Source organism: Hippocampus comes, unplaced genomic scaffold (genome assembly GCF_001891065.2).
Source record: "Hippocampus comes isolate QL1 unplaced genomic scaffold, H_comes_QL1_v1.1 scaffold73, whole genome shotgun sequence".
NCBI classification, from domain to species: domain Eukaryota; kingdom Metazoa; phylum Chordata; class Actinopteri; order Syngnathiformes; family Syngnathidae; genus Hippocampus; species Hippocampus comes.
Window position 1 is genome coordinate 846,741 of NW_017806238.1, and position 14,099 is coordinate 860,839.

The following is a 14,099-nucleotide window of genomic DNA, read 5'->3' on the forward strand; positions in this document are numbered from 1 at the left end:
CTGTTTTCAAACCATTGGTCACACGTTCTTATCTTTGAATATTTCCTCAATTTTATAAGCACTGCTAAATATCAGATACCTTCATGGAATCCAAACTGTCCTTTTTTATTGGATTTTTTGGATAAATAAATCAATGTTGAATTGTAACTGATGTCTTCCGTTTTTGGAATCCCCTTAAAATTTTTACAATAGCATAACATTTAGGTACTCTCACCATTTTACGTATAATAGTTTTTTTTCATTAATCGTCCGATTAATCCATAACCAGGATTTTTTTTTTCTGTCAAAAATCGGCATCGGCCTTAAAAAGTCCATCGAACAAGTGAGACCTACTTTTAAGCTTACAGGCCACTCCTCCCGGCAGAAGTATGTCATACATTTCTCTTATCTTTGAATATTTCCTCAATTTTATAAGCACTGTTAAATATCAGATACCTTCCATGGAATCCAAACTGTCCTTTTTTTATTGCATTTTTTGGATAAATAAATCAATGTTGAATTGTAACTGATGTCTTCCGTTTTTGGAATCCCCTTAAATTTTTTACAGTAGCATAACGTTTAGGTACTCTCCATTTTACGTATAATAGTTTTTTTTCACTAATCGTCCGATTAATCCATAACCAGGATTTTTTTTTCTGTCAAAAATCGGCATCGGCCTTAAAAAGTCCATCGAACAAGTGAGACCTACTTTTAAGCTTACAGGCCACTCCTCCCGGCAGAAGTATGTCATACATTTCTGGTTTCCGGTCCTCTTTAGCTGTCTAACATAATCGTGTACAATTTTCTCTCCAAAAACTTAATTTGCCTGCTCTTTCGTTGTTCGAAATTCTATATTTTCTGCTTCGATGTGTTTCCAGCCAGAGTTGCATGAAAAGTGTAATCAATCACCCGAGCACTAAATGCCGGTGTTTCACAATTACCTGTCATGATTGCTTAACAATTAGCATCGCTTCTCTTTCTTCTGTTAATTACAACTCATCATCCGTTCGTAAGAATGATATTCATCGGAAGTGTAGCTTATTCGCCGCTGTGGAGGCGATGATTACTGGCTTAGGAGGGATTCCACAATGCATTTACATGCACTAGCTACAAACTGAAGCTCATTGCAGGCAAGACAGTGTGGCTTCATTAGCACCAAGATGGCCTTCGTTGTAACCAAACAATGGAAATCAGGGAGGATGGCTACTTCCTGCGCAGGTGTGACCAAAGCATGTTGCACCACGTTATCACATGTGCGTCCAGCCCAAGGAAAAAAATGAATCTCACAAACCAGTCATATTGTTAAGCGTTGCATGTTTAGTTTTAATGAAAGGAGGGTAGAATTCTGCGTTGATTGACTGGAACAGATCCTGGGGAAGAAACACTTCCCCTGAGGGCATCAAGCTGAAAAACTTGGTATCTATTTTACTCATACTGTTTTATTTAGTAAAATTGCATCGGACTATACTATGGATCTAACATTTCTTTCCAAAGCATTGAAGAAGTACTTTTACATATCAATTATAAGTACACTTCTAAAATTGGAAAGGCATTTGTTGCATTGCGACAGTTCTGTGGTCGCATAAAATATGAGGTCATTTAGTTATTGAATTTACGAATAATATACTGTATGTGTGTTTTAAGTGTTCATTTGTGTGATTTGTCGATTTGTGTTTTCAATACTTTGTACTGGGAGGTGAACGGTACGCGAGCCGTATTCCGCACCACTAGATGGCGCTTATAACTTAACTGCCATTAAACGCAAAGAGAAGAAGATGAGTCATCCCACTCGCGCATGTCCGTTTCGATCGAGGGTAGTAAACAAAACACGGACCCACTCACTAACCTGTGTTTCTAGGTAGTAAACAAAACACGGACCCACTCACTAACCTGCTGACGCATTTACAGGTAAAATTCACGATCTTTTTTTTTTAAATCAATATTGTTCATTGAGTTATATGTAATGGATCAATAGTCTCGGATGTTATTAACACAAAACAGTGAACGCACATTTTGTTTATTATGTTAGCTTACATCGTAAAGCAAAATTATGATGGCTAAGTTTAATGCAGCTGACATCTCTATCTAAATCTCTGGTCAAACGGATGCGTTGGATATATTTATACAGTATCGTAAAGCAAAATTATGATGGCTATGTTTCATACAGCTGACATATCTCTAATCTAAATCTCTGGTCAAACGGATGCGTTGGATATACTGTACTGTACTGTATTTTTAATTTTGTGTGTTTTGGTGTTTTCGGTGTCAAAGCGGGTAGTAGAAGATAGTTTTTGCCACTTATCATCTAGCTAACAAGATGCGCTAGCATCACATCTTGAGTGTTAAAAACAATGCAGAATGCACATTTGACACTTCGTTCACAGTGTCTGACAACAGATTTTGCATTTTGTTTTGTCTGCAGCGCGAGTTAACGGAAGGTTTCTTTTTTTTCCCCCGTTCCCATTGGTACCCGACCCAGTCAAAGACAACCATCTTGGTAAAGGGAATCTCGTTTTGTCGTTTATTTTACTTCATCTCAGAGTGGCGCTTCATTTCTTTCTGGACCATTTCAAATGATAAGATTTGCCCCCGACTAGCATTGATATTTGGACCACGGAGGTATTTTAGAGTCAAACTAATGCAGGGGTTTTCCTGACTCAAATTAAGGCAGAGGTGATATCATCCTGACCATGCGCCATGACTGTGAATGTATTCTATAAATTCAACGGACTAACTTTCTTTTTACAGGAAACTTTCAGTTAAGAATTTCAATAAGAATATTACTACTATCATGTTAAAGCGTTCATTTATTATCTTGTGTGGTGTGGCCATTTTTGTTTGAAACACTCGTAGCCTTCAAGCGCTGTGTGGTCCTTGTCCACCTGTGCCTCAGCAGCTCGCTGCGGTGCCCTCCATTAAAAAAAAGAATGAATAAAAATCATAAACCATTGATCTAAACGATACTATTTTAGTTTTTGTAACTTTATTCGTTGAGGTTTTTAGCTACTACCATCTTTAATACACTTCTCCTTCTGCTGCTTTGTGAATGGCTGTCACCTGATGTCTTTTTAATGTGCCCAGCCTGTAATTGGTTAATGGCTATTTCACAAGGGAGGCATCGATTGCCTGCTGTGTTGGGGCGCAGTGCCTATGGCATAAATCACAGTGCATGCCTTCCTCAGTATGCCTGAGCTCGGTAAATTCATTTAGACACTGCTTCTCAAAGCCGTTTACTCGTGTGTTTTTAAGACAATATGGAAAGGGGAATAAAAATTAATATTTCAATCACCCACACTTTGAATTTGCGTTGTTATGCTACTAATGGGAAACGGAATTATGTGGCCTCGCCTCGCCGACTCATCCTGTGCTACATTCCGGCTCTCACTATCACTCGTGTTTCAGACCAGATTTCCACATGTTGTCACCACCATGAATTATTACATTTTAAATGCCTGTTGCGTTCATTTCTCTGCTCTCTTTCACTTGGAGTTGGCTTTCCTCCTCGCGAGTGGCTGATTTTCGCCGCCATACCTGCAACGCCAAAAATGATAAACATTCCTCTGACACAAAGGAAACTTTTCTGTTAATATTGCTTGGATGCAAAATACAGGTAATATTTATCTGCTAGGGGAAATCAGGACGTCGATAACACCGACGAGCAGGGGAGAAAAAAAAGAGATTTGATCAGTTTCTTCTTCGGTATTTGCTCAGGTGTTTGATTTGCACGTCTGTTGATGCAGCGCCTCCGTAGTGGCGTAACGCTGCAACTGCAGTTAACATATGTCGCTGCCGCAGAGGGACATCTATCCCTAAATCAGCAGAGGTGCAGCTTTACGCTATTTTGAGCGATATCAATCAATATGGCTGGGAGCGGCACAAAATTCGCTGGAGGCGGCCGCCGTGCAATTTTGAATTAAAAAAAAAACGTCAATTTAAACTTTACACATCATAAATAAAACACAATTGAATAGAATTTAGACGTACTGTGTCTACAAACAATACTGTCATGGAATAAACCACACCATTTTCACAGGCACATTGAACAACCCATTCTCAGACTGCCCACTTTTACATTTCCAGGTGTGACAATGGGGAAGCCATTTTCCCATTTCCTGAAACAGACGGCGTATCATGATGGTCAGGATGGCCTCACCGCTCACCTAGAAGACAGTCCAACAGAAGATGGGAAGGGTGGTGATGTTTCCCAATTTCCATATGTGGAGTTTACGGGACGAGATAGTGTGACGTGTCCTACGTGTCAGGGTACTGGAAGGATCCCGAGAGGTAACCCTTGCTTGTGGTGTGTTGAAATAATTGAGCTCACCCTAAAAGCTTTGTCTTAATTTTGTGACAGTGTGAAATTTCAGCACAAGGAAATGAAATACCGTATTTTCCGCTCTATAAGGCGCACCTAAAAGCATTCAGTCTTTTAAAAGCCAACAGCGTGGTTTGTAATCTGGTGCGCCTTATGTGTAGTGTTACAGTCTCTTTTTATTCCCCACAGGGTTGTTTCCCTTTTACTGTTCCGATGCCATCTAGTGGCGATTATTAGCAGGAACGAATTGTAACCTAAAGGGGTTCTGCTCGACACTAATTGCCAACACACACCCTCAAACGGAGAACTACTTTGTGAGCTCTGCGCAGCCATTATGAAACGAAGACAATACCAAAAGCATCGTTAAGTACTGACTAAACGAAGGAAGAAAGAGACAAGCAAGACTTCTGAGGATATTTATACGCTTGTGGACATGAACCCACGAGGTTTGTGTGCTTTTTTGTTGAATTAATTGTCTTCATTTATTGTTTTGTGTTGCCATTTTTATTTATGCCAAGGAATGAACCCTGTATTTTATCAATATCATTTTTACATCCTGAGGGAGCTGCGTATGGATCAATATTCAGATTTTTCGACGTAGTATTTTAAATGTTCTGTAAAGCGCTTTGTTACAGCTGCAGCAGTTGTAAAAGCGTTACATAAAGCTGCATTGTATTGTAATGTATTCCTTTTAGCGTAGCTCCATCTAGTGGATCCATAACACACCCACAGCCACTATTGTTGCTTCTATTCCATGCATCTTATACAGTCCTACCTTACGAAATTAATTGATTCTGGAAGAAATTTCTCAACTGGAAAATTTTGTAAGTAGAGATGCGTTTTCCATGTAAATGCCCTAATTCGTTCCGACCCTATATATGAAAACAGTTTTAAAATAGGCCATTCATTGAAGGTGCGCCTAATATTCTGGAGCTCCTTATAGTGCGGAAAGTACGGTACATTGACATGAATATCACATCAATGGCATCAGTTATCACTGTGTATGTTGTGTGTAGAATTTTGAGGACTTTTTGGGGGCGGGGGGTGTCATTTTTCTTTCCGCAGGACAGGAAAATCAACTTGTGGCGTTAATTCCATACAGTGACCAAAGGCTTCGCCCCAGGAGAACGTATGTATATTTATCTTTGTGTGCATAGCGGCTGAAAATGTCTACGAGAGCATTGTCAGCAATGTGCTCATAGCTGTAGCAATATTTTTCTATGACTGGATTTGCAGAAAAGTTCTTATTGTTGGAGGTAACCTAAACTGTGAAACCATCTTATTTTTTTTTTTTTTTTGTAGTAGGGTTTTATAGTTATGAGTCACATCTGAAGAAAATAATTGCGTACGCGTTTTTAAATTACAGAAACATCACATTTCTGCCCTGCAAAGTGGTTTCGGTTATCTGCATCCGAGAAAATGATCCATTTGTATGATGTTGATGCCTTCATTGGAGACTCATGACGTCGTCTTGTGTCTTTCGCAGGAAGTTGTATGTCACCGCATCGGTTGTTGTGTGCCTGCTGCTATCCAGTTTGGCGGTATTTTTCCTCTTCCCTCGATCTATCGACGTGACCTACGTCGGGGTGAAGTCGGTTTACGTCGGTTATGACAAAGAGAAGCAGAGTGTCTATTTGAACATCACGGTCAGTAAGGAAGTTTCTTTTCTCTGGTCTGAATTTATTCATAGTTTTGCAAACCATTTTCGTGCCCCCACAAAACAACCAATTTTTTTAATGTGTATTTCAGAAAGACAAATCACACTGTAACGTATGAACATAAAATGAAATGGAATAAAAAACAATTTAAAATAATACGGTTTTATAAAGTACCAAAGACATTGCGCATTTACTATATTACTGTATGTAATGATTTAACCACGTCAGAAGCTTTTGACCTGAGGTATGTGCATCCAAGCCGCAGGTCCAGTATTTACATCCATACTAACTGTTAGTATGTACGTGTTCTGTTATGCTTTGATTTTTCATAAAGTTGCAAAAAAAAAAAAAATCTCCCAAAACATGTTAGTTACATGTTGTGGAGAACTTTTAGGGTAACAAATAATTCAATCCATTTTGGAATGACAGTTTGGAAAAGGTGTTGGGAATGCTTTGCAGATACACTGTACACACCCGCACGTAAAAAAAAAAAAAAACACTGACACCACTCATTATTCTATAGATGATGATAATGATACTTTTGTGTGGCTCTTCAGAACACTCTCAACATCACCAATAACAACTACTACTCAGTCGAGGTGGCCAACATCACAGCCCAAGTGGAGTTCGTCAAAACCGTGATTGGCAAATCTCGTATGATGAACACGACTGCCATCGGCCCTCTCGACATGAAACAGGTACCCCACAGATGAAAGCTTATGAAATGTGCGTCCCAAACATCAACGTGTGAGAAATCCGACTCCCTCTTTCTTGTCAGATTGACTATATGGTCCCCACCGTCATAGTGGACGAGATGAGCAGCATATAGTAAGTGTTTACATGCCTATTTTTACATTCTTGTTCATTTGAATTCAATTCACACTGTGCTGGAAGTTTTTAAGATGCCCCTCAGGGCATTGGCAGTGAGAATTTAACTCTTTCATTCCACAAGACGTATTTGTACGTCTTTTTAAAATTAGGCCCCGCCTACCAAGGACGTACTTGTACGTCTACGTCATTTTTTTGCGTCATAGAGAGGAAGAGGGTCTGATGCAATCTGTGAATGAGACTAAGCCATTTGCATTGTAAATCATGTAAAAAAGCGACCAGTAGGTGGCAGTGGTGCCTCACGTGCTTGAAATGCATGCTTTTATAAAAAGCTATTTTTCTCAGTTTTTTGCCCAGGAATCGCCATTTTCATAAAACAGCCATTTTGTAATGCCGATTGCTGAAGAATGGAAAAAGATAGAAACATTTTTTTTCCTGCTGAAAGAAGAGAGTCCAAACTTTATTTTGGTAGGCTCCATGTTTATATAGCATTAGAACCAAATATTCTGTGGGCCTTACAAGATCAGTCCAAATCCAGTAAAACGCTGGGATTGAGGGGGTTGCTCCAGTGAAAATGGCTGCGATTGAATGAGTTAAACGACGGCCTGCGCGTGACCGCAACAGATCACTTGGCTTCTCATACCTTCCTTGGGGCTAACTAGTACCCAGTAGTACCATGTTTTTTTTTCCCTTAATTTTTTTAGGAATATGCATTTTAATCTATCCTTCCATACAACATAGAAAAAAGATGTTAGCGTATGCTCTCGTCTTCATCCGTCCTACCAGTTTATGTGTAACTGCTCACCCCTCCCTTCTCTGCTCAGGTGAGCAGGAGTGGGAAAGAAAAGAAACCCCCACCAGCCTCTCCAATTATCGTCAGAGAGGGGGCTTGATTTGTGATTTCTTTAAACAACCAATCATTGCAGCGGGAGTTTGCCTGCTTTAGGGTCCCCTCAAAAAGAAATGCTCATTACCGGTGACGGACAGTTTTAACAGTCATTGAAACCTTTTTGTTTTTCAAAACCACTGTCAACTGTCATACCGGTAAATGACCCATGCCGGATGCCCAACACTTAATTCCTAAGCAAATGCCTTATGACATCAATGACGTCGTCCCTAACCTGACGGTTTTGTTGAAATTTACAGTGACTACTGTACCCTGCAATCCATCAAGGTTCACAACATAGTTTTCATGATGCAGTAAGTCGTCCTGGATCTTAACTCTTGTCAATTCCAACATGCGAAATGGTGTGGGAGTCTGTAAACCTGCCCTTATTCTCACCCCGCTCTCCAGAGTGACTGCCACCACCACATACTTCAGCCATGCTGAGCAAGTGTCACAGGAGATGTACCAGTATGTCGACTGCGGTGGGAACACCACTTCCAACAGCGGAATGACAAAGCCGTTTCACATCCCACATCCCGAGTAACAACCTGACACTACCACTCAAAGCATTTGAAGTTCTTTCGTGTTACTCTGTTGTCTAATTTTCTTCCTACCCTTCAGATGAAGTGTCACATTTGTTGTATGATTTCAAGAAACGAAAATCCAGACTGAATCAACCCAGGAAAGCTCTTCTTGGCAAATGTAATGTCTCTTGTGAACATTTGAAGAAAACGACCATCACAATACTTGAAAAAAAATAAGGTACTTATAAGGTTTGGAGTGAGTAAAATAATTACCGTATTTTCCGCACTATAAGGCGCTCCTTGAATGAATGGCCTATTTTAAAACTGTTTTCATATAGAGGGCGAACTGGATTATAAATCGCATGGAATAGAAGCTACAATAGTGGCTGCAGTTGCGTTATGCATCCACTAGGTGGATTCACACTAAAGGGAATACAATACAATACAGTTTTATTTATACAGAGCCTTCACAACCGCTGCAGCTGTTACAAAGCGCTTTACACAACATTATAAATACTACTTCCAAGAAATTAGAATATTGATCCATTTGGAAGGCGCATCGGATTATCCGGCACACTGTGTCGGCTTTTGAGAATATTGTATGCGCCTTCTAGTGCGGAAAATACGGTAATGTGGCCGCGTGGTGATTGAGTGCTTAGCATGTCTGCTTCACAGTTGAGCGGTTTGAGTTAGAATCGCGGCTTAGGCCCTCCCGTGTGGATTCTATGCATTCTGCCCCATGCTCGCGTGAACTTTCTCCAGGTACTACAGCTTCCCCTCGCATACCAAACTTGTGGCATGTTAGATTGATGGAAGACTGTAAATTGGTTCAAGTGGGAAGTGCAATTTGTTCAGGTGTGTGCGGCGATAGGCTAGCAAGTCATACAGAGCAAAAGTTGTCAAAAACAAAGTCTGGACAGTGATGTAACATTGCTCTACAAATGCAATGCATCGCAATCGACTATATGTATATGACAGCTAGAGATGAGTGACTTACTATTATCCTGGCAATTTTGTACGCCCCGGAACCCTTCTTATGAGTTGATGAACTACTGACGTTTTTATTATTGTTTTCCTGAAAAAGAAAAGGAATTCCGTGCTGCAGATCTGTTGTTTCCCACTTCACAAGGCATTTATTTTACACATTAATTTTATCAACAGTACAATTTTTTTTTTAAAAATTAAGATGACATGCAGACACATTTTAAGCAACAGTATCATTCCTTCATGAATTTTTCCGTTAGCCATTGCTGTATTTGGTGATGCGTTTGAATCCACACTGAGGCGTTTCCGTGTGGATTTGCATGTGCTCTCTTTGCTAGTTTGGGTTGTTGCGGGTCGCCGGCAGGACAAGCCGTACACAAAATAAATAGACAGATTCACTTGTCGATACATGAAGGAGAGCTCCAGATGAAAATGAGAACCCGATGAAGCTTAGCCTGAATGCACTTTAAGTCTTTCTGAATTGCACTCTCAGCATCATGTTCCCGCAAGCTAATTTCCTCCAGCACACTTTTTTGGGAGCAAACTTTTGTTGGATAATTTGAGAATGCAGAGGCCGTTCCGTTATGAAAATAATAATATAACAATAGGCTTTATTTGACTAAACTATTATCACTGGACATTGCGCTTTGTGGACACTACTACAGTCAATAACTAATGCTGTGTTGTTATTTTGGTCCTTCTCAATTTTGTGAGGTTAATTTTTTGTGGTCTTTTTGGAGTGGGTGCATGTTTCACAAGTGATTGCAGTAAAGACGTTGACATTTTGGGGATAAATGTACATGCAAAACCCCGATCGATAATGATGTCTTTGTACAAGTATTTCAGACCGTTTTAGATCATCCTGATTTTTTTTTCCCTCATTGTAAAAGATAGCTTTTTGTTGGTGAAGCAATATAACCTATAACCACTGATGCATCACCAGCTCATCTCGTTTATAAAATAATGCCACCTTGTTTTTTTTTTGTTTTCATTTGTCACTTGTTTAGTTTCTACACTAAAAGCAGCAGTCGAGATTTTTCTCCCTTCAGTATTGTCGTTGAATAACATTTGCTATAAACCAGAGTTACGATTGTACAGAGCTTGATTTAAAGAGCATTTAAAAAAAAATATCCTAGCATACACTGTGAGTTGTCAAATGCAATACATGAGGCAAAGTTGTTTTTGATTTTTATTTTGAAAATGTTTCATCGATTTGTGATTGTGTTTTATGGGATTTTGATTGTGTTCCCGAATTATCAGTACATATGGAATTTAAGTTGAATAAACAGATTGAAACATCAATTGTTGCTGTTCTCTGGCATCGGGCGGAAGCATCGAATCTCTAAAACTGTCATGTTTTGGGGGAAAAAAAAAAGGTTTGTTGAGCCATTAACATTGCATCGTCAAAGAGTGTGAGCTACTTTCAACACTTTAGATTGGTGTTAGAGGAATTTATGAGCAAAATTGTATCATGTTTAAAGTTTCATTTAATTTGGACACATCTAAACGTTTGGGCGCGTATCCAGCACTTCCAAATGCCTGTGCACAAAGGCGCCGGCCACCTGGCCGGAGGGCTGTTGAAGTCCACAATTAGCACGTCAATGCAGGTGGGCAATCACAGGGGAGGGGGCGAAACTCGGTCACAAAAGGGGAATGAATAATTTGGGAACAGCGGTTGAACAACAAAAGACGAGTTGAGAACACCCGTCGCGCCCAGGCGACATTTGTCGTCCGCGAAGTCTGCAACATGTTGATACAGTGTGGACCAGACAGAAAGGCGCCAATGTACTGGTGGTTCAAAGCTTAAACTCAGGTAACCAATCACTACCGAGGGGCCGGACCGGGGGTGCGGTATGCAAATGTCGGGGGCAGTGTTTTCCTTGTATGTTACAATAAAAGTCGGAATTGGCGGGAAGGGAGCTCGAGAGTGTGATCATCGGAGCAACTACCGTCGTTCGCTCTCAGAGATCCCCCTCCCGCCGATATTGAAGACAATTTTCCTGTGTGCCGAGTCATTTCTTTAACTTTGTCCGAGAAAATCTCTGACAATTGGTCAATAATTTTAACAAAAAATAATATATGAAGTTGACCAAATCTGTTGAACCACCTAACACTTTTATTTTCTTGACCTGGACAAATATATTTGGCAAAATTTGGCAAAATGACATCATAATTATTACAGACTCTAATTGTGTGTATCGTAAAGTTAATTTAACCCCTTCCTACACCCTGTAACCGGATAACGTGACAAAGCTGTCCACTGTCGGAACCGCTGCCCCTGAAAGGGTTCATATTAAAATTGTCCAAAATAAAGCCACAAAAAAATATGTCCATTAAAACAAAAATAATCAATGAATGACAAAAACAAATCTCAACTCAACTGTATTTATCGAGCACTTTAAAACAACCACCGCTGTATACAAAGTGCTGTACATGGAGCAAATATCATGTATACAACAATAAATCACAGGTGTCAGTCAAGGCCCGGGGCCAGATCCGGACCGCCACATCATTTTATGTGGCCCGCGAAAGAAAATTATGCGTGTCAACTGGCATGGTCTTTGCTAAAATCTCGACTGAAATGTCAAATTGTCACGTGTAATAAATGCCGTTGAGATTTTCCAATCATTTTGTCACCCTGTTTACGCTCACTTCAACAATAATGGAACAAACAACAAACCAAAAGCTGTTTTTAAGACACGTCACAAGGAAGCAGTGACAGCTCTGATGAAGGCTGAAATGACAGCCGAAACTGTCAGCCAGGTAAGAGTTGAAGAGAAACTTCATCAAAGACCATTGTCTGGAAAAAATAACCTTTAACTCTCATTTAACAAACAAATCGTTGACTTGAGTGATTTCGAAACTAGTAATCCATCAATTGGTTGTGGACAAGTTATGCGAAGAGATGATTAAACATTTATTCGGTTTCACTGAAACATAACTCCAAAGTTGCCCGCGACAAAAATGAGTTTGACACCCCTGCAATAAATTAATAACAAAGACAGTAGAACCACAAAAACAGTAAAAACTAAAAATCAAGTCTGAGTCATGCCAAAAGCTAAAGAAGAGAAATGAGCTTTGAGACGTGTTTTAAGGATGGGCAGTGAGGGGGTCTTGCCGAATGTTCAGTGGGAGGTCATTGCAAAGAGAGGGACCAGCAACGGCCCGATCCCCTCGAAGCCTCCGCTTTGTTCTTGGTACCTCTACTAATGTCTGGTCCGCACCGGGCAGGTGTGTAGGGGCGGAAGAGCTAAGAGAGGTAAGGTGGAGCGAGGCCATTTAAAGATTTGAAAACAAATAACATCTTAAAAAGAACTCTAAAATGTATAGGGAACCAGTGAAGGGATGCCAGAAAAGGAGTCGTGTGCTCCCTCTTACGAGTACCAGTCAAGAGGCGAACAGCAGCATTTTGGACCAGCTGGAGACGCTTAATGGAGGATTGGAGGATGATTAAGTATTTGATTTTAAGTCCTGCTCTGTTTACGATCCAGCTGCGGCCCATATTATTGAACTAAAAATTGTAGAAATGGTTCACACCACATAAAAAAAAAAATAAAATCAAGCTCCTCCCATTGGCCATCTCGGTACCCAGACCTCAACCCCATTGTAATTCTGTGGAATGAGCTAAAGAGGAGGAGCAGTAATAGTACAATTTTGTTGTGAATGCGTGTGTAAAGTGGTCCAAATTGTTACTAAATGTAACATTTTCTGCTGTTACCCTTGTAAATAGTTTTGAGACAACTGGAGAGGTTTATTCATGAAGAATGGGCCAAAATACATCTTGAGAGTTGCGGAAGTCTCGTTGAAATTTACAAAAATCGTTTCATTGCAGTGTTTGCCTCAAAAGGTTCTGCAACACAATATAGGGTACAATTGTTTTTGTCCAGGCCTGTTTCTTGAGTTTTTTTTTTTTGATTCGTTTTATTTTATTTATTAGTGCTTTTGTCCGATTCGATTTATTTCTGTGACCACTGCGAATTTTTCTTTCATGAACAGCGGGCTACCTGTAATTGTGTACGCGACTATGAATATACCTTTTCAACAGAGGAGGTCGTGTTTGTTTTTGGCATACCTCAGTTTCTTAAATGTTTTTGTTTTGTTTGTTTGGATAAGTTGTTTCATTACAAATACTTCTAAACTGTATTTAGCTGCCGATGTTTTGTTTTTAACCGACATTGGGTAAGAAGTGTGCGACAGCCTCGAGAAAGTGGGTACAGAAAACGGATCAAGATGAGTTTGTTATTAATTTCATTTTTATCTCACTTCCCCGGCCTAGCGTCTTTCTGTTTAGTGCCTATCACATTTTTTTTTTGTTGTTTTTGTTTATTCGGTTTTTGGTGCTGCTTAACGTGTGTTTCATTCCAGCAGCTGCCTCTTCAAATTACAGTTTTAAAACTGTTGGGATAGACGAGCAGACATTCTGATGCTTCCCTCGAACGTCCACACGAGGCCAGCACCAATACGTGAAAAGCCCAAACATCTTTTTTCTCGTCATAACCGAAGCTTACTCGTGTCATAGGCCTAAACATCTAAATATGTTTAAATCATCGATTTTCCACTGGTCTTTTGTAGTAATTGTTTTGAGTGGAATCAAAACTTATTTTAAATAAACAACTTTAACTTGAACCACCCACACTTTTAGATTATTATAAAAGTATTAATACAAATTAGTGTCTTTTTAAGACATTTATCACAAAAGAATAACTACTTCTTGGATTCGTTTCACGACAGTGTTTGTGTGTATTTTTCCCACAATAGGGATGGCATTTATAATTAGTGACCAAGTTAAGAGTGTGAATTATGAATCACGGTTCATTTGAGGTCGCGGTTTCGTGGGCAGACTTATTCTCATAGAGTACAATCTAGCGGCGAAATAAATTAATTTTGTCTTTTACGGGTACATGGTTCAAAACAATAATTCCGGT

The 14,099-nt window shown here is 39.7% G+C and overlaps 1 protein-coding gene across 3 annotated transcripts; it reads left to right on the forward strand.

Moving 5' to 3' along the window:
* Window positions 1-1,828: 1,828 nt before the first annotated feature.
* tmem106bb (transmembrane protein 106Bb) lies at window positions 1,829-8,419 on the forward strand. Of its 3 annotated transcripts, none has more exons than XM_019857325.1 (9): window positions 1,835-1,887; window positions 2,243-2,296; window positions 4,060-4,263; window positions 5,360-5,423; window positions 5,781-5,940; window positions 6,510-6,650; window positions 6,731-6,780; window positions 7,927-7,980; window positions 8,075-8,419. In XM_019857325.1, the coding sequence occupies exons 3-9, from the start codon at window positions 4,068-4,070 to the stop codon at window positions 8,208-8,210; spliced, it is 801 nt and encodes a 266-aa protein (XP_019712884.1). In that variant the 5' UTR covers window positions 1,835-1,887; window positions 2,243-2,296; window positions 4,060-4,067; the 3' UTR covers window positions 8,211-8,419. The 3 variants fall into 3 exon arrangements, with proteins under 3 accessions (XP_019712885.1, XP_019712884.1, XP_019712883.1); XM_019857324.1 differs by lacking the exon at window positions 2,243-2,296 and adding an exon at window positions 2,402-2,476; XM_019857326.1 differs by lacking the exon at window positions 2,243-2,296 and having other exon boundaries at window positions 1,829-1,887.
* Window positions 8,420-14,099: the final 5,680 nt, after the last annotated feature.

Coding starts and splice junctions, on each gene's coding strand:
- tmem106bb (XM_019857326.1), top strand. CDS start 4,068: ATGGGGAAGCCATTTTCCCATTTCCTGAAACAGACGGCGTATCATGAT. Junction 5,424..5,780: donor AGGCTTCGCCCCAGGAGAAC/GTATGTATATTT, acceptor TGTCTTTCGCAG/GAAGTTGTATGTCACCGCAT. Junction 6,651..6,730: donor GCCCTCTCGACATGAAACAG/GTACCCCACAGA, acceptor CTTTCTTGTCAG/ATTGACTATATGGTCCCCAC.